General features: G+C 39.6%; 1 protein-coding gene across 3 annotated transcripts in view; it reads left to right on the top strand.

Annotated features, from left to right (window-relative positions):
* Positions 1–23,885, top strand: part of LOC110454325 — a 25,677-nt gene extending 1,792 nt beyond the window's left edge. For 2 of the 3 annotated variants that reach the window (XM_021503776.1, XM_021503775.1), the window contains exons 3-10: positions 1,751–1,998; positions 3,641–3,747; positions 12,380–12,488; positions 12,705–12,796; positions 15,163–15,224; positions 15,436–15,513; positions 20,906–20,981; positions 22,554–23,885. In XM_021503776.1, coding sequence (XP_021359451.1) covers positions 1,779–1,998; positions 3,641–3,747; positions 12,380–12,488; positions 12,705–12,796; positions 15,163–15,224; positions 15,436–15,513; positions 20,906–20,981; positions 22,554–22,769 — 960 coding nt within the window. In that variant the 5' untranslated portion in view covers positions 1,751–1,778 and the 3' untranslated portion in view covers positions 22,770–23,885. The remainder of the gene's footprint in view (positions 1–1,750; positions 1,999–3,640; positions 3,748–12,379; positions 12,489–12,704; positions 12,797–15,162; positions 15,225–15,435; positions 15,514–20,905; positions 20,982–22,553) is intronic. The other variant, XM_021503777.1, reaches the window with a different exon arrangement.
* The last annotated feature ends 247 nt before the right edge of the window (positions 23,886–24,132 follow it).

Genomic DNA, 24,132 nt, shown 5'->3' with positions numbered 1-24,132 from the left:
ACTTTACATAGATGAGATATAAGTCTTTACATAGATGAGATGTAATACATTACATAGATGAGAAATAAGACTTTACAAGATGAGATATTATACTTTACATAGATGAGATGTAATACTTTACAAGATAAGATATAATACTTTACAAGATGAGATGTAACACTTTACAAGATGGGATATAAGACTTTGCATAGATGAGATATAAGTCTTTACATAGATGAGATGTAATACATTACATAGATGAGAAATAAGACTTTACAAGATGAGATATAATACTTTACATAGATGAGATTATTACTTTACAAGATGAGATTAATACTTTACAAGATGAGATGTAATACTTTACATAGATGAGATCTTATGCTTTACATAGATGAGATTATTACTTTACAAGATGAGATTAATACTTTACAAGATGAGATATAAGACTTTACAAGATGAGATGTAATACTTTACAAGATAAGATATAATACTTTACAAGATGAGATGCAATACTTTACAAGATGGGATATAAGACTTTGCATAGATGAGATATAAGTCTTTACATAGATGAGATGTAATACATTACATAGATGAGATGCAATACTTTACAAGATGAGATATAATACTTTACATAGATGAGATGTAATACTTAACAAGATGAGATGTAATACTTTACATAGATGAGATCTTATACTTTACATAGATGAGATGTAACACTTTACAAGATGAGATGTAATACTTTACATAGATGAGAAATAAGACTTTACTATATGACGTGTAATACTTTACAAGATGAGATGTAACACATTACATAGATGAGATGCAATACTTTACAAGATGAGATATAATACTTTACATAGATGAGATGTAATACTTAACAAGATGAGATGTAATACTTTACATAGATGAGATCTTATACTTTACAAAGATGAGATGTAATACTTTACTAGATGAGATGTAATACTTTACAAGATGAGATATAATACTTTACATAGATGAAAAATAAGACTTTACTAGATGACATGTAATACTTTACAAGATGAGATGTAATACTTTACAAGATGAGATGTAACACTTTATAAGATTAGATGTAATACTTTACATAGATGAGATCTTATACTTTACAAAGATGAGATGTAATACTTTACTAGATGAGATGTAATACTTTACAAGATGAGATGTAACACTTTATAAGATGAGATGTAATACTTTACATAGATGAGATCTTATACTTTACATAGATGAAATGTAATACTTTACAAGATGAGAAATATGACTTTACTAGATGACATGTAATACTTTACAAGTTGAGATGTAATACTTTACAAGATGAGATCTAATACTGTACAAGATGATATGCTATACTTTACAAGATGAGATGTAATTCTTTACATAGATGAGATGTAATACTTTACATAGATGAGATGTAATACTGTACAAGATGATATGTTATACTTTACAAGATGAGATGTAATTCTTTACATAGATGAGATGTAAGACTTTACATAGATGAGATCTTATACTTTACAAAGATATAGTAATGAAGTACTTTACATACATGATATATAACATGTAACGTAGATGAAATGTTATACTTTACATAGATATAATACTCTACATAGATTAGATGTTGTACTTTACATAGATGATGAGATCTTGAAATCAAGGTATGTATGTTCGCTAGGTCGATTTATATCGGTACGATAGTGAGAACTACCTTCTGTTCCTCGTCATCTCTTGTTAACATACTACCCTGTATCTTGTTATCTAGAGGTACCCTGAGAGGCTCTCACGTAACCATGGAGATGTGGAACCACCATCCGGAGGAGGACAGTGTAGCCAACCTCGCCGTGGAATATATTGAGGACAAGAGCCACAAAGAGGGACAAGACAACGACGAGACGAAGCCCCTAGTCAGAATCACTAGTGTTGAAGATGACCACTCCCTAGAACAGCAGACATCTCCATTGTCCTCCAGATTCATCTGTAACGATCACACAGAAATGAACAGAGAACAATGTGAGTGATGTGTGTTAAGTGAACTTGAACAATTCGTAAAATATATAAATTAAGTGGCATTTGTATGTTTTAGATGAGTGCTATGTGTCATGTGTAAAGACTTTGTGTTACGTCTAAGGTCGTCGGTATGGAAAACCTTATGACGGGTGCCCCTTGTGGCACATGCGGAAAACATTTACTCTAAGGAATACCGGGTTTATCCCGTCCCCTTCTGAGTGTTCTGTCGGCATTCATTATATCTTTAGTTTCATTACACAATCATCCCTGTACATTGATTTTAAAATCAGCTGTGTAGTCCGACTTGGTGTGTGCCGTGTATGAGCTGAAAATGTGGTTCTGTGTACTGGCGAGGTGCTTGACGGTGGGGTAAAGCCTTTGCCGTGTGAGTTAACAATGTGGTATATTACCTAACATCTCTGATATAATCCCCCAACAGATGCAATTTGCTTTCCTTTACTTCTCTAATATTATCCATCAACAAGTGGACAGTTTCTTGCATTACTCCACTAATACTATTGCTCAACAGGTGCATATTCTCGTCCGTTACTCCTCTGATATGATCCATCCACAGACAGGTGCAAAGTTTCTTCCATTACACCTCTGGTATTATCCAGCAACATGTGCACATTGTCCTCCATTACTTCTCTAATATTATCCATCAAAAGGTGCAAAGTTTCTTCCATTACTCCTCTGGTATTGTCAATCAACAGGCGCAGATTTCCGTCCGTAACTCCTCTGATATGATCCATCTACAGGTGCAAAGTTTCTTCCGTTACTCCTCTGATATTATCCATCAACAGGTGCAAAATTGTGTTAATTACTCCTCTGGTATTATCCATCAATAGTTACATATAGTCTTCCATGATATCTTCTCTGATATTACCCATCAACAGGTGCAGGTTGTCTTCCGTTACTCCTCTGATATTATCCGTCTGCAGGTGCAGATTGTCTTCCGTTACTCATCTGATATTATCCGTCTGCAGGTGCACATTGTCTTCCGTTACTCATCTGATATTATCCGTCTGCAGGTGCACATTGTCTTCCGTTACTCATCTGATATTGTCCGTCTGCAGGTGCAGATTGTCTTCCGTTACTCATCTGGTATTATCCATCAACAGATGCAGATAGTCTTCTATTACTCTTCTGGGCCCGTATTCATGAAACCGTTCTCATGCTCAAGCATGGATTCTGTGCTCAACCCAACTTTCTTGTTACTCGCTTAAATCATGTCAAACGATTAAAAAGTCAAATGTAAACATTGAAAACAGTATTTGTCTTCAAGTCTCTTAAAAATGTTTCCAAATCATTGACAAAACAAGATCTATTAATTAAGTTATAACGAGAACAAGAAATTAGGCTTGAGCACAAAATCCATGCTTGAGCATGAGAACGGTTTCATGAATATGGGCCCTGGTATTATCCATCAACAGGTGCAGATTGTCTTCCATTACACCTCTGGTATTATCCATCAACAGGTGCAGATTCCTTTGATATTATCTATCAACAGGTGCAGATTGTCTTTCATTACTCCTCTGATATTATCCATCACCAGGTGCAGATTGTCTTGTGTTACTTCTCTAATATTATCCATCAACATGTGCAAAGTTCCTTCCAATACTCCTCTGGTATTATACATCTTTAGGTGCGGAGTGTTCGTTGATCAAAGATTTAATCAGGCACTCGCCCGAGTCTACCATCTTCTGGCATACAATCAAGTTGGGTCCATCTGAAGGAGGCTGTCACCAGAAGGTATTTATCACCAGGGGACTTAAGCGATTAGTTGGGCGATTACTTGTAATGTGAAGTTGTTCTACTGATTCTGTCACTGGAAATCAACTTCGGGCATTATTTTTTTTTGTTTTGTCCAATAGCTATTGCCCTCAACACTATATTTCTATGTGTTATGAAAAGGGGATACTACAAAAAATATGTTTTTAAATGTAACAACCGTAGTGTTTATTTTCCCCCTTATGCTTTCTGGATGACTTCCGGATTATATAATGAGTCCCAGTTAAAGAAAGTGAGTATGTCCATAGGATTCCAACAGCCCACGTATAATCGGAAGTACGTGATAGGACTCAGATTTGAACTTTTCAAGTACATTGTACAGAGAGGCTGCTCCAGAAAGAATTTGAGGAACAAATAAAAACTTCTGAAAAATCCGTCAAACTACAACAAAAACTATCAGTCAAATCTGTTTTTATTAACGCAAAAAATGTAGACAGTTGATCTTGCAAAATAACGCGAAATGTTAAAACAACGATTTTTTTTTACATTACTGAAGTGCGACTTCAAGCTTTCTTTTCCTTGTAAAATATATATTCAAAGCTATTGTACATTATGATCCTATAAGCAGTAATGTGGTTTGTAAAATTCGTTTATTAACGTATGCATTAGGCAATGAGTCTGTACTATTAAATAATTACAAGTATACGCTAGATAATAAGTCTGTTATAGTAAATAATTACATGTATACGCTAGGTAATAAATCTGTAATAGTAAATAATTATTAGTGAACAAATATATGTATACATTAGGTTATGAGTCTGACCTAGTAAATATTTCTATGTATACACTAGGTAATGAGTCTGACTTAGTAAACAAATATATGTATACACTAGGTAATGAGTCGGACCGAGTAAACAATTCCATGTATACACTAGGTAATGAGTCTGAAATAATAAAGAATTATATGTATACACAAGGTAATGAGTCTGACTAATGAGTCTGTCCTACTAAAGAATTATATGTATACACTGGGTCATTAGTCTGACCTAATGAGTCTGTCCTAGTAAAGAATTATATGTATACACAAGGTAATGAGTCTGACTAATGAGTCTGTCCTACTAAAGAATTATATGTATACACTAGGGCATTAGTCTGACCTAATGAGTCTGTCCTAGTAAAGAATTATATGTATACACTATGTAATGAGTCTGACCTAGTAAAGAATTATATGTATACACTAAGTAATGAGTATGACCTAATGAGTCTGTCCTAATGAGTCTGTCATAATGAGTCTGTCCTAATGAATCTGTCCTAATGAGTGTGACCTATTAAGTATGACCTAATGAGTCTGTCCTAATAAGTCTGTCATAATGAGTCTGTCCTAATGAGTCTGTCCTAATGAGTCTGACCTAATGAGTATGACCTAATGAGTCTGTCATAATGAGTCTGTCCTAATGAGTCTGACCTAATGAGTATGTCCTATAAGTCTGTCCTAATGAGTATGACCTAGTAGAGAATTATATGTATACACTAAGTAATGAGTCTGACCTAATGAGTATGACCTAATGAGTCTGTCCTAATGAGTCTGTCACAATGAGTCTGTCCTAATGAGTCTGTCCTAATGAGTCTGACCTAGTAGAAAATTATATGTATACACTAAGTTATGAGTCTGACCTAATGAGTCTGATCTAATGAGTCTGATCTAATGAGTCTGTCCTAATGAGTCTGTCCTAATGAGTATGACCTAATGAGTCTGTCCTAATGAGTCTGTCCTAATGAGTCGGACCTAATGAGTCGAACCTAATGAGTCGGTCCTAATGAGTCTGTCCTAATGAGTATGACCCAATGAGTCGGTCCTAATGAGTCTGTCCTAATGAGTCTGTCCTAATGAGTATGACCTTATGAGTATGTCCTAATGAGTATGACCTAATGAGTCTGTCCTAATGAGTCTGTCCTAATGAGTCGGACCTAATGAGTCGAACCTAATGAGTCGGTCCTAATGAGTCTGTCCTAATGAGTATGACCCAATGAGTCGGTCCTAATGAGTCTGTCCTAATGAGTCTGTCCTAATGAGTATGACCTTATGAGTATGACCTAATGAGTATGACCTAATGAGTCTGTCCTAATGAGTCTGTCCTAATGAGTTTGACCTAATGAGTCTGTCCTAATGAGTCTGTCCTAATGAGTATGACCTAGTGAGTCTGTCCTAATGAGTCTGTCCTAATAAGTCGGTCCTAATGAGTCTGTCCTAATGAGTATGACCTAATGAGTCTGTCCTAATGAGTATGATCTAATGAGTATGACCTAATGAGTATGACCTAATGAGTATGACCTAATGAGTCGGTCCTAATGAGTCTGACCTAATGAGTCGGTCCTAATGAGTCTGTCCTAATGAGTCTGTCCTTATGAGTATGACCTAGTAGTGTTACATATATACACTAAGTAATGAGTTTGACCTAATGAGTCTGATATAATGAGTCTGTCCAAATGAGTATGACCTAATGAGTCTCTCCTAATGAGTCTGTCTTAATGAGTCTGTCCTAATGAGTATGACCTAATGAGTATGACCTAATGAGTATGACCTAATGAGTCGGTCCTAATGAGTCTGTCCTAATGAGTCGGTCCTAATGAGTCTGTCCTAATGAGTATGACCTAATGAGTCTGTCCTAATGAGTATGACCTAATGAGTATGACCTAATGAGTCGGTCCTAATGAGTCTGTCCTAATGAGTCTGTCCTAATGAGTATGACCTAGTAGAGAGTTATATGTATACACTAAGTAATGAGTCTGACCTAATGAGTCTGATCTAATGAGTCTGTCATAATGAGTCTGTCCTAATGAATCTGTCCTAATGAGTGTGACCTATTGAGTATGACCTAATGAGTCTGTCCTAATAAGTCTGTCATAATGAGTCTGTCCTAATGAGTCTGTCCTAATGAGTCTGACCTAATGAGTATGACCTAATGAGTCTGTCATAATGAGTCTGTCCTAATGAGTCTGACCTAATGCGTATGATCTAATGAGTCTGTCCTAATGAGTCTGTCCTAATGAGTATGACCTAGTAGAGAATTATATGTATACACTAAGTAATGAGTCTGACCTAATGAGTATGACCTAATGAGTCGGTCCTAATGAGTCTGTCCTAATGAGTCTGTCCTAATGAGTCTGTCCTTATGAGTATGACCTAGTAGAGAGTTATATGTATACACTAAGTAATGAGTCTGACCTAATGAGTCTGATCTAATGAGTCTGTCCTAATGAGTCTGTCCTAATGAGTATGACCTAATGAGTCGGTCCTAATGAGTCTGTCCTAATGAGTCTGACCTAATGAGTCTGTTCTAATGAGCCTGTCCTAATGAGTCTGTCCTAATGAGTATGACCTAATGAGTCGGTCCTAATGAGTCGGTCCTAATGAGTCTGTCCTAATGAGTATGACCTAGTAAAGAATTATAAATCAGACACTCATATCATGTATTTAGAACCAAGTCCAGAAACCATCATAGCCATAAATACACTAACGCATAAAGCTATGTGTATTAGAAAACGCTTTATATCTGTGACCAGTATGTCAGACTACAATTACTTGACATCACCCTTGACGTAGTGTAGAATTCTAGGCTAGACTTTACCACTGCACGGCTGTGTCGATTTACAGCAATCAATCTCACATTCCTTACATTTTGAAATTTATTGGGCGGACACAAAATAAAACCTCCGCATAGAACACATTTATAAAGCACGTCCTTGTGAATCATCAATGTACTTGAGAAGGATATTAAAGAGGAATATCCTGATTCTGAATTGTATACAATGAGTTGCTAAAACGTGCTCTGACATAACACCTCTTTAAAAAGTTGGTGGTAAATTCATATGAATTTGATTTAAACATTTTTATTGCATAATATTTTGCAAACGAATCGGAAACAAGTTTCACTAATTTATCAAAGTTCTCTATATCAATAAACATATATGATAAGAGTATCGCACAACCTTCAAGCTACTAAAAATAACTTTTATATAACAAATATGTTTTCAAGAAAGAATTATAGTCAACATAGCAGAGATAATGTTAATAAGTATACCAGGCAAAGCTAGTATGAGTTGTCTCCTACCATATTTCCCCCTGTAGCTTGTTCGTCACATAGACAGAACGTGTGGTATAATGTTCACCTTCCAAGCTTGTTCGTCACATAGATGGAACGAGTGGTATGTTGTTCACCTTCCAAGCTTGTTCATCACATAGACGGAACGTGTATGCTGTTCACTTTCCAAGCTTGTTCGTCACATAGACGGAACGTGTGGTATGCTGTTCACCTTCCAAGCTTGCTCGTCACGTAGACGGAACGTGTGGTATGCTGTTCACCTTCCAAGCTTGTTCGTCACATAGAGGGGACGTGTGGTATGCTGTTCATCTTCCAAGCTTGTTCGTCACATAGACGGAACGTGTGGTATGCTGTTCACCTTCCAAGCATGTTCGTCACATAGACGGAACGTGTGAAATGCTGTTCACCTTCCAAGCTTGTTCGTCACATAGACGGAACGTGTGGTATGCTGTTCACCTTCCAAGCTTGTTTGTCAAATAGACGGAACATGTGGTATGCTGTTCACCTTCCAAGCTTGTTCGTCACATAGACGGAACGTGTGGTATGCTGTTCACCGTCCAAGCTTGTTCGTCACATAGACGGAACGTGCGGTATGCTGTTCACCTTCCAAGCTTGTTTGTCCCATAGACGGAACGTGTGGTATGCTGTTCACCTTCCTAGCTTGTTCGTCACATAAACGGAACGTGTGGCATGCTGTTCACCTTCCAAGCTTGTTCGTCACATAGTCGGAACGTGCGGTATGCTGTTCACCTTCCAAGCTTGTTTGTCACATAAACGGAACGTGTGGTATGCTGTTCACTTTCCAAGCTTGTTCGTCACATAGACGGAACGTGTGGTATAATTTTCACCTTCCTAGCTTGTTCGTCACATAGACGAAACGTGTGGTATGCTGTTCACCTTCCTAGCTTGTTCGTCACATAAACGGAACGTGTGGTATGCTGTTCACTTTCCAAGCTTGTTCGTCACATAGACGGAACGTGCGGTATGCTGTTCTCCTTCCATGCTTGTTCGTCACATAGACGGAACGTGTGGTATGCTGTTCACCTTCCAAGCTTGATTGTCAAATAGACGGAACGTGTGGTATGCTGTTCACCTTCCAAGCTTGTTCGTCACATAAACGGAACGTGTGGCATGCTGTTCACCTTCCAAGCTTGTTTGTCACATAGACGGAACGTGCGGTATGCTGTTCACCTTCCAAGTTTGTTCGTCACATAGACGGAACGTGTGGTATGCTGTTCACCTTCCAAGCTTGTTCGTCACATAAACGGAACGTGTGGTATGATGTTCACCTTCCAAGCTTGTTTGTTACATAGACGGAACGTGTGGTATGCTGTTCACCTTCCAAGCTTGTTCGTCACAAAGACGGAACGTGTGGTATGCTGTTCATCTTCCACACACTGAAAGCTTGTCGATGGTCCCCCTCCTTCACATGTTTTCCTTGCAATAAATGTCTTTATCCTGTTGTCCGTCTACATGGAAAATGTCCTTGACATTATACATCTATATTTTTTAATGATTTTATTGATAGCTAGGTACGGTGATTCGCATATACGGTGAAAATGGTTATTAGGAGAAACTATTATAAAAAGGAAAATATAGTTTGAGATGAAATCAACTATTGTATAAAAATTACTTAAAAGTAATTAAAATGAATAAAACAAACTAAGAAAAGTGTTTGAAGGTAAAATTGATCCAATACACAAACCTGCTCAGAGCAATATAATGCGCATTAAGTATTAATTTTACCATCATGATATATTTCATGGAACAATGTTGACACAAGAGACAGTGAGAAGAAAGGAAAGTAGGGGACACTACTATTCAGATCCGCCTGTTCTGTCTATGAAGACTTGAGCTATATGTTTATGTTATCAATATTGATTTAATAAAACGTAAAAGAAGGGATAGGTTACAGTAAGGACTGGTAAAACGATTGGTAGGAATCACCACAGTGATGCCAGCAACGTCATGCTGCAGTAGGAACCTAGATCATCGTTAATAGAGCTCACGCGATCTCCTAAACGTCATGCTGCAGTAAGAACCTAGATCATCGTTAATAGAGCTCACGCGATCTCCTTAACGACATGCTGCAGTAAGAACCTAGATCACGGTTAATAGGGCTCACGCGATCTCCTGAACAACACGCTGCAGTAGGAACCTAGATCATCGTTAATAGAGCTCACGCGATCTCCTAAACGACATGCTGCAGTAAGTAAAGGTTATTGCATGGTTTTCGAGTAACAAGGGATTTATTACACCCGAGCGAAGCGAGGGTGTAATCAGTCCCGAGTGACGAGAAATCATGCAATAACTGGCTTACTGCATGCTGCCCAACTCGAACAAAACAGAAAAATTGAGTAAAAAATGTTCACCTGGACAATCTTTTTATCTACTCTACACTGCAGATAATTTACATGTACCTGTGTAAGTAATAATCACAACCAGGTAAGATTGTCTTAATTCTCAATAGCCCAGTCTGAGTGTATCCTTCATAATGGATACACGTGTTTTTGCATTACTATATCCAGCTCCAGTGTCAGGGAAGGTAAGGAGTGTCTGTTCAACAATAGGAACAAAATACGGGAAACAATGTTGAATTTCTGACTACATTTTCAGTTTAATTTTCAAGATGTGGCAAAGGTACAGGATATTGAAACCATTTTCATACATACAATATAAGGGTTTAACAATCCCTAAGGAATTCCAGTTCTTTCAATAAATGGTATATTTGAATGTGCAATTTTGTATAAAGGAACAGCTTCTAAAGATTATAAACTTTTCCAGGAAATGCTTATCCTCTCACGTGATAAGGAAATCTTTTTGTTTGTTTATCAATCAAGAATTACCATTTTTAACCTTTTCTTTTTTTCTTATTTTAAATTTGTCAACTAATTATATAAGTTTATCCTTTCCCCTGTATTGTTTTACTGATTGATTATCTCCCCTTTCTTACAGCATTTGTGACCACAGTCCACTGTCCACCCTTTCATGGTCATGTAATCATGATTGGCCTTGAAAGGGGATTATGTGTGCAGTGGACTGTGGTAGCAAGTGATTTATTGCCTACACTTTTCCATTGTGAGAGGTGAGAAGTATGCAGTAAGAACCTAGATCATCGTTAATAGAGCTCACGCGATCTCCTAAACGACACGTTAATAGTAGATTTACTTTATCCAATTAAAAAGAACTGTTTGAAAATTCTATTTCTTTTTTATTAATAATTCTGTTTATTCAATATTTGAGAAAATGTTGAAAGTTTCAGATGATTTTATAGTTTCAAGATAATTCCATGTTTTAATAGCTGCTAGAAAAAAAATGTTTCTCATAATTATTCTTAATTGTGTGCAGCCTCACATTATATCGAGAAAAGTTTTGAATAATTAATAGTGTACGTTGGCAAAAGTATTCGGGACCAACATCATTATTTTATTGTGTAAGGATCTCTCCTTATATACATAACGGTTTCCAGCCCGTTTCGGTGTGTTATCAATCCGAGCAGATTCTATTTTTTCCCCAAATTTTAACAAATTATACTCCCTATCATTATGCCATACCAAAAGTACATTCAAAAAGTGGACAGCTATGTGTCAGGTAAATTTAATCAAGATTATTTCTCCTTAGTATAAGTTTTAGTTTTCGTAATGATTGCAATGTATTTGTGAATTATGTCATGGATATGTGCTGCCCACTCTCCATCTCTATTTAATGTTACTCCGAGGTATTATGTTGTTGATTACATAAAATCACTGTTTAAGACTTGTAGTTGCAAGGGTAGATTATATAGTGTAACTATCATGATATCGATATTGTCGGATTGATAGCAAGCTCTGGCACCGACCTGACAGCGACAAGTCTACAGTGAGAGCTTTGCCACGTGAAATGATGACTGAATAACTACCGCTAATGAACAGGAATCATTGATGGCTATCTAATTGTTTTCTCTTTCTCCTTCTTACTGTAGCGATTCTTAGCTTCGTCATGATATCGATGTCTTAATATATCTTAATCATTTTTATATGCACACTTATACCTGAACAACTCATAATTGTCGATGGCTTTAAAGAAAACAGTCATTGTTATTTTTTTTACCCTTCTCTCAACTATGTATAATGTCTCCCGAATCATTTACTCAGAGTATTATTTAAAACAATGCAAAATAACTAACTCGAAGATTATTATATGTACAGGTTTATTGATATTTTCATTAAAATCCGAAATTTTACTGCAGTTCTCATTTCACAAGAGTTATAAAAAGAATCATTTGAATGCTTTAAATTAAAGTGTTGAGACAATTCACACTGAGTTAAAACATATACCATTACAGCTAAATGCTTGGACAATAATAGTGAAAAACTTGATCAATGAAATTGACTTGCTTAAATACTAACAGCGGAACGCTTTCACAATAAAATGGAATTGGTTGAATGACAACAGGGTTTTGCTTTAACAGCGTACGTCTTACAAAAAAAGCATAAAACTCCAGAATAAACTCCAGAAGTTACTATGCCTGAAAACATACTTCATTTTTCTTTATGTTGTCCACCTGAAAGTATATGGCTCATTTCCTGACTGCATTGGACGATTATGCCAGAGACCCCTGTCTTAAGGATGAAAAGACAACAGCATTGCTCAAACGGCTCTTACGGGTAGACCACATAGGTATGCCCAAACGGCTCCTACGTTACATTAAAAAAGAATGGAATTTCAGTATATCGGACTAAGTACTGCCTTTGTTTCCATGGCTTTTCAAGCATCATTTATTAAATGATAATTCTACAGTCATATGGCTTGTAAAAACGATAATTTTCAAGTGAACGAAGGTCTTTCACAACGTACACTTCATTAACCTTTACACATGTGCTATTTCCATATTAGATGTCACCGCAAGAGTTGAGTACTCCAACTTCGCACGCTTAGTCCAGTATTTCGGCCCGATAAGGAGGAACAACTGTATTATGGTGAAACAGGTAAATGGATAAGTATCATCCTGATCTAGTGGACGTGAACAGGTTAGTGGATAAGTATCATCCTGATCCAGTGGACGTGAACAGATTAGTGGGTAAGTATCATCCTGATCCAGTGGACGTGAACAGGTTAGTGGATAAGTATCATCCTGATCCAGTGGACGTGAACAGGTTAGTGGATAAGTATCATCCTGATCCAGTGGACGTGAACAGGTTAGTGGATAAGTATCATTCTGATCCAGTGGACGTGAACAGGTTGGTGGATAATTATCATCCTGATCTGGTGGACGTGAATAGGTTAGTGGATAAGTATCATTCTGATCCAGTGGACGTGAACAGGTTAGCGGATAATTATCATCCTGATCCAGTGGACGTGAACAGGTTAGTGGATAAGTATCATCCTGATCTAGTGGACGTGAACAGGTTAGTGGATAAGTATCATCCTGATCCAGTGGACGTGAACAGGTTAGTGGATAAGTATCATCCTGATCCAGTGGACGTGAACAGGTTAGTGGATAAGTATCATCCTGATCTAGTGGACGTGAACAGGTTAGTGGATAAGTATCATCCTGATCCAGTGGACGTGAACAGGTTAGTGGATAAGTATCATCCTGATCCAGTGGACGTGAACAGGTTAGTGGATAAGTATCATCCTGATCTAGTGGACGTGAACAGGTTAGTGGATAAGTATCATCCTGATCCAGTGGACGTGAACAGGTTAGTGGATAAGTATCATCCTGATCCAGTGGACGTGAACAGGTTAGTGGATAAGTATCATCCTGATCTAGTGGACGTGAACAGGTTAGTGGATAAGTATCATCCTGATCCAGTGGACGTGAACAGGTTAGTGGATAAGTATCATCCTGATCCAGTGGACGTGAACAGGTTAGTGGATAAGTATCATCCTGATCTAGTGGACGTGAACAGGTTAGTGGATAAGTATCATCCTGATCCAGTGGACGTGAACAGGTTAGTGGATAAGTATCATCCTGATCCAGTGGACGTGAACAGGTTAGTGGATAAGTATCATCCTGATCTAGTGGACGTGAACAGGTTAGTGGATAAGTATCATCCTGATCCAGTGGACGTGAACAGGTTAGTGGATAAGTATCATCCTGATCCAGTGGACGTGAACAGGTTAGTGGATAAGTATCATCCTGATCTAGTGGACGTGAACAGGTTAGTGGATAAGTATCATCCTGATCTAGTGGACGTGAACAGGTTAGTGGATAAGTATCATCCTGATCCAGTGGACGTGAACAGGTTAGTGGATAAGTATCATCCTGATCTAGTGGACGTGAACAGGTTAGTGGATAAGTATCATCCTGATCCAGTGGACGTGAACAGGTTAGTGGATAAGTATCATCCTGATCCAGTGGACGTGAACAGGTTAGTGGATAAGTATCATCCTGATCTAGTGGACGTGAACAGGTTAGTGGATAAGTATCATCCTGATCCAGTGGACGTGAACAGGTTAGTGGATAAGTATCATCCTGATCCAGTGGACGTGAACAGGTTAGTGGATAAGTATCATCCTGATCTAGTGGACGTGAACAGGTTAGTGGATAAGTATCATCCTGATCCAGTGGACGTGAACAGGTTAGTGGATAAGTATCATCCTGATCCAGTGGACGTGAACAGGTTAGTGGATAAGTATCATCCTGATCTAGTGGACGTGAACAGGTTAGTGGATAAGTATCATCCTGATCCAGTGGACGTGAACAGGTTAGTGGATAAGTATCATCCTGATCCAGTGGACGTGAACAGGTTAGTGGATAAGTATCATCCTGATCTAGTGGACGTGAACAGGTTAGTGGATAAGTATCATCCTGATCTAGTGGACGTGAACAGGTTAGTGGATAAGTATCATCCTGATCTAGTTGACGTGAACAGGTTAGTGGATAATTATCATCCTGTTCTTGTGGACGTGAACAGGTTAGTGGATAAGTATCATCCTGATCTAGTTGACGTGAACAGGTTAGTGGATAATTATCATCCTGATCTTGTGGACGTGAACAGGTTAGCGGATAAGAATCATCCTGATCTGGTGGACGTGAACAGGTTAGTGGATAAGTATCATTCTGATCTGGTGGATGTGAACAGGTTAGTGGATAAGTATCATCCTAATCTAGTGAACGTATACAGCGGAGTCTCGATAAACAAGCCGCTTTAATATAAAAACAGAATGTCTTATAAAACGCTGGCAGAATATCAGGTCAGGAATCGGTAAGGAATTTATAAATGAGCATTGTAACATATTATGCACATTGTATATCTGCCATAGGAGTAGATAGTATATATATATGTGATTAATTGCAAAAGCAGATCAAAATAAAAATAGCGAATTGATACAACTCAATACATTCCAGATTCATAACATCGTACAAAAGTCGTCCGTATTCACCAATAAAATTCGCAAGGAGACAGTGAGGTATGTACATTTGTATGTCATCTCTAAAATAATATATATACACAATAAAAGTTTTCATTAAAAGCTCATTTTTGTGCCTTTATCAGTGGGAAATAAGTGCTACAAAATGTATAAATGAGCTATTGTTACAAGTGATGATCATGATATAATTATTTATCCACAACATGTTAACATTCACACCGGGAAAACCCCATACGGATGTATGTTGTAGTTGGTTCGCTGGAGATATGACACGGGACACAGCCGACTCTCTCATACTCGATCACAGCAGTGGCACTTACCTTGTCAGGTAATTACATATTTAATCTATATTCAAGCGAAAGGTTACGTTGTCTGTAGTCATAGTTACATAATTGCTATATGCGACGTTTATCATAAAGTTATTATAAAGATATCCATCAAAACGCCGCGGACACAATGCCTGGTAAACTTGTTTATGATCCGGCGCCAGTGTAATGTATGTTAGTTATTATGGTATTGGAGATCCCGGACCGGGCTCCATTTTGTGTGTTACACGCCGTGAGTAAACTTTCGTTGTAAACACTTGACAACTTTCGAAGATGGCAACACCACGTGCGCCAAAACAATGGTGTTTGGCGAAAATTGAAACTGTAAACTCATTTGACAATTGGCAACAGAACTTAATGTACACATTGTCACTGGACAATAACTTTAATGAGTTCTTGGGTGAGCGATTCTCGTGCTTAAAAAAAACCAAGAAATGACGAATTTAGGGGCATGGTAGCTGACGATGCTCGCCGTAAAACTCAAGTGCAGAAACTGGCGCTATTGGAGTTAATGCTAGGGCAGATCGCCAATTTCTGTCCGGTGATAGCGCGCAACACGATCGTTAAATCCTCCACCTCACTTAGCCAAATCTGGCAGACCATACGTCAACATTATGGGTTCCAGTCAACTGGAGCACATCTGATCGATTTTGCGGCCATTAAGTTGGAGGTGGGCGAACGTCCGGAGGACCTCTACCAACGATTAATAGCCTTCGTGGAAGACAACCTCCTCACACAAGACTCTGGCATTATACATCATGGTGACCAAATCACAGAAGATGAAGAACTATCGCCCTCTTTAGAAAATTATGTCGTATTGCGGTGGCTACAATTAATAAATTCAGACCTACCCAAACTCATCAAGCAAAGGTATGGTACAGAACTGCGGTCACGTACACTCGCTTCCATTAAGCCGGTGGTATCACAAGCACTCGATTCGCTGTTGGAGGAGGTCCAATCGTCCGAGAATGCCCGCTCAATGAGAGCCGCCGTGTCTGGTCTGTTGCGAGGTACATTGCCGTATACACCACATGCTCATGTCGCGTCGCGAGATCAGCGAGATCAGCGGTCCAGACCCCAGAAGTCTTGTCCGTTGTGCAAGGAAGCGGGAAGGCCTAACAATCACTTCCTTAGTAAATGTAGCTTCCTTCCCACACAAGAAAAAAATTCTTCGCAAGAGCTCGACAAGTTTCCGGTGAACTGGAGGGATATGCTGACGATATGGCTGATCCAGAAGGAGATGAGGTATTACAGACAGAAACTATTATCAACCGCGTATGTATCCGCCAATCCCCGTACTTGGACGTGTTTCAAGGTCATATGCCCTTACGCCTCACCATCGACAGTGGGGCCACTGGAAACATGATTCGTGCATCATGTGCGGTAAGATTGGGTGTCAAAATTGCCCACAGCAATCAATCTGCTCACCAAGCCGATGGGTCATCGCCTTTGAACGTCTTAGGCGAAACACGTATGGTGGTGTCCCGTGACAACCACGACTTATATTTCGAAGGACTTGTCGTGGAAAATCTAGACACTGATGTTCTTGCCGGTATCCCTTTCATTGAACGCAACGATATATCCATACGTCCAACAAAAACGCCAAGTGTTACTCGGGGATCATAACCTGTATGAGTACGGATCCACAGAGACTACTATGGACAGACATGCAGTGAGGAGGGCCCATGTTCTACGTGCCCCTGCCCTCACCACACTGTGGCCAGGAGATTATATTGAAGTAGCCCTGCCAGCTGACCTCGCCACATCGGATGGTGACATTAGCATAGACCCACACGACTCATCGCCTCTCGCTGTTCCCTTAGTCCTCACTAGTGTTACAGGGAAAAATCAGGATACCAAATCTCACTGGAGAACCACAGACCTTGAAACGAAATGAACATTTCTGCAAAGTAAGAGCCACAACTTACCTAGAGGATATCACAGTTACCCCTACCACGCACACTGAACCCCAGAAGGCCAAAACTACCAACCTGTCTCACTACAGTGATAGGGTCAACCTTGACCCCGATGAACTCATGCCGACCAATATCAAGGCTGAGTTCCAGAGTCTACTATCAGAGTTTGACGAAGTGTTCAACCCAGAATTCACAGGTTACAATGGCGCTGTAGGTCCCGTCAAAGCCAAGGTTAACATGGGTCCAGTTCAACCCCCTCAGCGCAAAGGCCGCTTACTCAATATTCGAGGAACCAACTTTCAGAGCTCCAAGCCAAAGTTGATGAACTTGAGTCTGTAGATGTGTTTCGTCGACCAGAGGACATTGGCATATCTGTCGAATACGTGAACCCATCATTCCTTGTCAAAAAGCCCAACGGAGGTTTTCGACTAGTCACAGCATTTGCTGACGTAGGGCGATACAGTAAGCCCCAGCCATCGCTGATGCCTGATATAGACTCAACCCTCCGTCAAGTTGCCCAATGAAAATATCTGATTGCCACTGACCTCACAAAGGCTTTTTATCTGATTCCCCTTGCTAAGGAATCCATGAAGTACTGCGGTGTTGTAACCCCCTTTAAAGGCACCCGGGTGTATGCCCGTACCGCGATGGGTATGCCAGGCTCAGAAACTGCGCTAGAGGAATTAACTTGCCGTGTCCTCGGAGACCTGGTAGAAGCTGGATGCATAGCGAAACTTGCCGACGACTTGTACTGCGGTGGCCAGACTTTTGAAGAACTACTACAAAACTTTAAATCCGTCCTTCAGACCTAACAGAAATGTAGCTTGAACCTCTCCGCTCCAAAGACAGTTATCCAAAGGAAAATACCATATTGGGGTGGATATGGCGACTAGGTACAATCAGCGCAAGTCCCCCCGCCCCCACCACCACCACCACCACCACCAAACACCGTTTACGGTTTACGAGCGTTCATCAGAGCATACAAAGTACTTGCGAGAGTCATGCAAGACTGTTCATCACTCCTCTCTCCGCTTGATAGTGTTGTCGCAGGTGGACGCGAATCAAAGGAGACCATCCAATGGACCGACGAACTCCTCCATGACTTTACAAATGCCCAGAAGGCGTTATCTTCTACCCACACCATTACTCTCCCCACATCTACCGATCTAATTTTCTGCTAGCCCTCCTGTCCACAGCGAGCCTATTCCAAGTGTCGCTACGACACGTGTCAGGCTCTGCTATACTTCCATCCGACTTCGCGAGCCGCAACTCCCCCGTGTACAATGAGCCTACATGTCAAATTTGCTCATTCGTCAACAAGTTTTTCGCTAGCGTTGTGCGTCAAGTGTCCGTTGATGACATCCTAGCAGGATCGTCCAAGTTGCCGTACACTAGTCGGTCTGCATGGTTGTCTATACACTCCGATTGTACAGACCTTCACAGAACACACGCGCATCTGTGTCAGGGCACCCGGCCCTTCAAGAAACAAACTACGGTCAAGGATGTCAAACGTTACCTAAACGTTGCTTCCCTTTCTAGGGACGGCCTCCTTGTCGTCAAACGTGACGCACTGTTTGCCAGTTCAACTGACTGCATTATTATTCCCAGACAGGTCCTCGATGGTCTGTTGACAGCCTTACATCTAAAACTTGACCATCCTTCAAACCACCAGCTCAGGTGCGTCGTCCAACGCTATTTTTACGCACTTGACCTAGAGTCCGCAATCAAACGCACCACCGATGGTTGCTACCAGTGTGCCGCCCTGTGCAACGCACCTAAGTTTCTTCAGAAACAAAGCTGTGGGGATCAGCCAGCCTCTGTGGGTACCCAGTTTGCTGCGGATGTCATAAAGCGCCAGCGCCAACTTATTCTGGTCGTCAGGGAGTGCGTGCCATCCTATACCAGCACCATGCTGATTGAGGACGAAAAACATCAATCCCTTCGCGATGGCTTACTGCAATTGTGCGTCAACCTTCATCCACTCGATGGCCCTATGGCTGTTATTCGCACGGACCCAGCACCAGGATTCAAATCCCTTGTAAACGATGGAACCCAGCCAAGTATATGTCAGACGCGCTAAAAACGTTAATAAAAACCCTGTGGCTGAAAAGGCCATCCAGGAGTTGGAAACAGAAATACTTCGCCAGAATCCACTGTGCCGTGCCGTTACCCCCATCATTCTCTCCCTTGCTACAGCACGACTCAACACTCGTATTAGGAAACGCGGTCTGTCTGCTCGTGAAATGCTTTTCGAGTGAGACCAATTCTACAACCGACAGATACCTGTAGACTATCAGTCACTCCTTATGCAACAACACGACGACAGAAACAAGAATAATTCTTTACAGTGAGATAAGCAAAACCCCATCGCGTCGACAAGCAATCCCTCCTCGGCTAAACCGAGGTGATCTTGTATATTTGTTCTCCGATAGGAACAAATCCTGTGCCCGCGACAGATACTTAGTGGTAAGCGTTGAAGGCCAATGGTGTAATAACCAAAAGTTTGTTGGCTGTCAATTTCGTTAGTCATCGTACCGTGTGAAGACTTCAGATTGCTTTAAAGTAGAGAGTCCTTCGCAAATATCGGATTCGCAAGGCCCTCCCCGGTTTGTGCAAAGCGACGTACACTCGGACGATGATGACAATGTGCACGTTGGCCCTCTAGTTGGACAACATGATTTCTCCAATAATGTACCAATATCCGCTGACATTATACCTCCTTCCCTGCCTGAAATACCGTCGGAAATTTCTGAGCCCCCATGTAGTTCTTCAGACCTTCCCACTAGTACAGAAACTGATTCGAACACTTTGACTGTTTCCCCAACATCACCCTCGTGTGACACACGTCCTAAACGTGATCGTCAGTTGCCCCAAAAATGCAAAGACTATGAGCTGTATTAGTAGAACTTTCCCTACTCAGTGTTGGATCATGAATTCATTTTACCCACATTCATATTGGTCAAATAACATATGTTATTAATTGTGTGGCTAGTGTTTAACAATTTATTGTGAATCATGACAATGTTTAAAAAACCATTTACTCTTACAAGTTGACGGTTACTAGTGTTAGTTTATATTTTGATCAAACGATCTGTGAGTCATATAGAACTGTTGTGTCACCATACTTTAGTCACGTTCATTTATAGTTGTTTGCAACTTTGCGGTTAATGTTTCCTTATCATTCATAATAACTTCGCCATAAGTCATTTACAAAGAAAAAGGGGGTAGCGCCAGTGTAATGTATGTTAATTATTATGGTTCCGGAGATCCCGGACCGGGCTCCGTTTTGTGTGTTACACGCATATGCTGCTCTTCCTTTTTCCGCCATTAAACGTTCGATCTCTCACCGTGGTTGTGTGTGTTCCTCTTTACTGTCGCGGTGTGTTAAATTACGATATATGTATATGTATTAAATATCTATCAAACTGAATATTAGCAAGCACGCGTTGCTATTTACCATGTGAATTGTTTCCTGTAGGATGAGCCAGACCTTTCCCGGGTGTTTCGTTGTTTCTGTGACGTCAGGAGGCTCATTGTTTCATATCGCTATTGAGGTGAGAAACGAATGCGAACAAATCGTGGCTTAAACCATATGTTAGATAAAAGTATGTAACATATTGAAAGGAGACATATTACCCACATTTGTAAAGGTCAATCATTGGCCGTTAGTCCGAGCACTAACCCTCACCCACCAAACGAGTTTGAAGAGCATAAAACTTGTTCATAATCTTCATCATCCTGCCTTGTCGGAAACTCTTTGTTGTAATGTTTTCAGTCAGCATTCGACATCTATCAAAGAAGCCATGATGTGAACACCGAAATGAGAAATGTAAACACTGTAGGCTGGGGATGCAGGGATATTACTATAGTGTTAAGGATATTTCACGATCAAGAAATCGAGAAAGCGACCCTCATACAATATAGTAGTAAGTAAAGATCAAGGAAAACGGCTGAAGCTGATGAGTCTCAAGTGTCCTTGATTTCAAGAGCAGAATTAAGGGTATATATGATCGCCGTTGTCAATAACTTTCTTGTTAATTCGACAGCACATCGACGAGATAAGCTTTGTTCAACAATAAATGTATGTTGCCGTTTGCCTTTCATGGAATACAAGTTCTCATAATAAGAGAATGAAGCTAGGCGTTCCTTCAGTTTGGTGTGAGTGATATTAGTGTTAACAGGCAAAAATGCATCTCTTTATGGAAGAAACATTTTTGAAGAGAGCATGTTCAAAACTGATCTAGACACCTCTCAATTCTTCAAAAGCAATATTAGTACATGTATTCCATTTATTCCACTTCTTGGGTTTACAGTGTAATAATACGACTGTTACCCTGATTTAATGGTACTAGGATCGGTAGTGACTTGGTTGAGGAACTAGAAGAGCCAGCAATAAAACCTTGTCAATAAGGATGCCTGCGATGATTTTGAATCCATTGCGAACGTGGCAGGTCCGTATCCTTATCGCTAGTTTGTATACGGGAAAATTAGAAGACACCGGCATGATTAGCTAGTATTTCGTTTTTAGAAAAATTGGAAAATGTATAGGTACGGTTTCCATGGTTATCCCATATAGTTTTGTTGTATCGAAGACACGAATCATGGGACCTTCTGCGATTGTCTTTAGTCCGTCTCCGTCCGTCGACCGTCGTCCATCAGTAAACATTCACATTATGACTCGAAAACCAATTAATCAATTTCAATAAGTTTGCAAGAAGCTTTCAAGTAAGCAATGGTAATTAATAAGGATAACCCTTGGACGTCTGGGGGGCGGGACCGAAATGGGTCAATTTGGCTAAAATTTTAACAATCTTCTTCAGACTCAGATATGCAATAATAATTCATATTTTTTTCATTGATTGAATGGTCATAGGGTGCTAAATTGTGTCTTTCATGTTAACGGCTATATTTAGGTCAATCCCAATCATTACATTGTCTGTGAATTAATAGTTGAATTTACTATGTCACAACAACAAAGAACAGTTGAACAACAGATGAGCCTTATGGGTCTCTTGTTATTTTACATAGAGTATACACTTTGTATACTAGTTTCATTTATGTGAATGTGTTGGCCGTTACATACCTATGTGAACTTTGGTCTTTGATAACTATGTTTGTTCTGAAAGGCTGATGTCGCCACGGCCTTACGAAGTGACCCCTACAACGCCAACTTACGACTGCACGGCCTGGTGTACCCGAGCCTGGTTGAGGCAGCTCAGTCCTTAAAGACTCGGATCTTAGAAACGGAGGATGGACTGGAGATCATGTGTAGGAAGTGCTGCCCGAACCTCGCAATCAACGCTATCATATCCGGTTACCGGAAGTCAACTAAACGCCGCTGATGATATCTGATTAACAATTTTTCGAGTACCAGAACTAATTTAAACGGCGGCTGTGGCATTCAAACAGCATCCAACATCCCATTACCAAAGTCTTCTAAACAACAATGATGATATCGAAGCAAAGTCGTATCGGATTAAGTCCACTTAATTGGTACCTGTGCTTTTATATAACGCATGGTTAGGACGTGGTGTTGCTGTACTTTAACTCCCGCAGTCGTTTTTGGTAGTATTGCGAAATCATTACTGATAATACGCTGGACGTACACTTCATAAAACAACACGGCTGATACATAGTTTCTATTTAAACATTGCATACAAGGCTTGTCGCAAATCAGTCATTGAGCAGTGTATATGTGTAATAAATACTGTTCAACATCCTCAAAATATTCCTCGTTCACTTTACCATGTTAACGGTAAACGTTCATACAAGTTTGGAAATAACTAAAATCCGTCCTGCTTCTGAGCTACTGTAAAAGTACCATCGCCAAATTATTTCCCAATTGGGGAGAAAACCACGGACGTTGTGATATGAATCTGTATATTCACAATGAAATCAAATCAACCATTTGGGTAATCAACGACGAAACCCCATTTCAGTTATCCCTCTTATTTGTTTTTCACAATTTTTTAGATTAATAAAATATTATCCAAATGATTTCCTCAAAATACACCCATTATTCCAAGGAGAATATGAATTAGTTCATTTGGAAGTGGCCAATACTGGTAAATCACGGGGTGAGACCGGTGTTGGATTTCTACCTCCAAGATGGTGAGCCTTCTGGTATCCAACTATAAAATATGGGAGGGGGGAGTTCTCATGCATTTTGAGGTTATTCTGAGGTCATCTTGATGTTGCCTTATAGTACATGGTACCACTGACGATTCCTCTTATGCTTCGAAAATGTATGGGGTCATCCTCCGGTTTCCTCCCACAATAAGACCCCCTGCGCGCTAACATCCGGGTCAACAAGAGTGATTAATATAAGTTGAAACAACTTGTTTCATAATTGTTGTAAAATAAATAAGGATTCCAGCATTGTGTCATGCTCAATCAGTCAATGTATTATATCTTATATATCAAATAAACTATGATTTGTCTAAATTAAATGTTACATATATTATACAAGCATGGTCTCTTATTTTTATTATTGTAGTTGTGTCGCTGTTGACTTTTCAATATGCATTTTGTGGTATTATTATAAAGAAAAATATAAATAAGGTAAATCTACTATGTAAACAGTAGATGCCAGAAGTCATGTTAATTTATAACAGAAGAATGTTCCTTTGCCTAGTTTTCCGAGATTTGTCTATGTAACGTCAACTTTGTTTATATCAATTTGTTAACTTATTGTCATGTAAAATT

Source organism: Mizuhopecten yessoensis, unplaced genomic scaffold (assembly GCF_002113885.1).
Source record: "Mizuhopecten yessoensis strain PY_sf001 unplaced genomic scaffold, ASM211388v2 scaffold7763, whole genome shotgun sequence".
In the NCBI taxonomy this organism is placed as follows: domain Eukaryota; kingdom Metazoa; phylum Mollusca; class Bivalvia; order Pectinida; family Pectinidae; genus Mizuhopecten; species Mizuhopecten yessoensis.
Note: the sequence above shows the minus strand (reverse complement) of the source record. Positions and strands in the feature narration are given on the sequence as shown.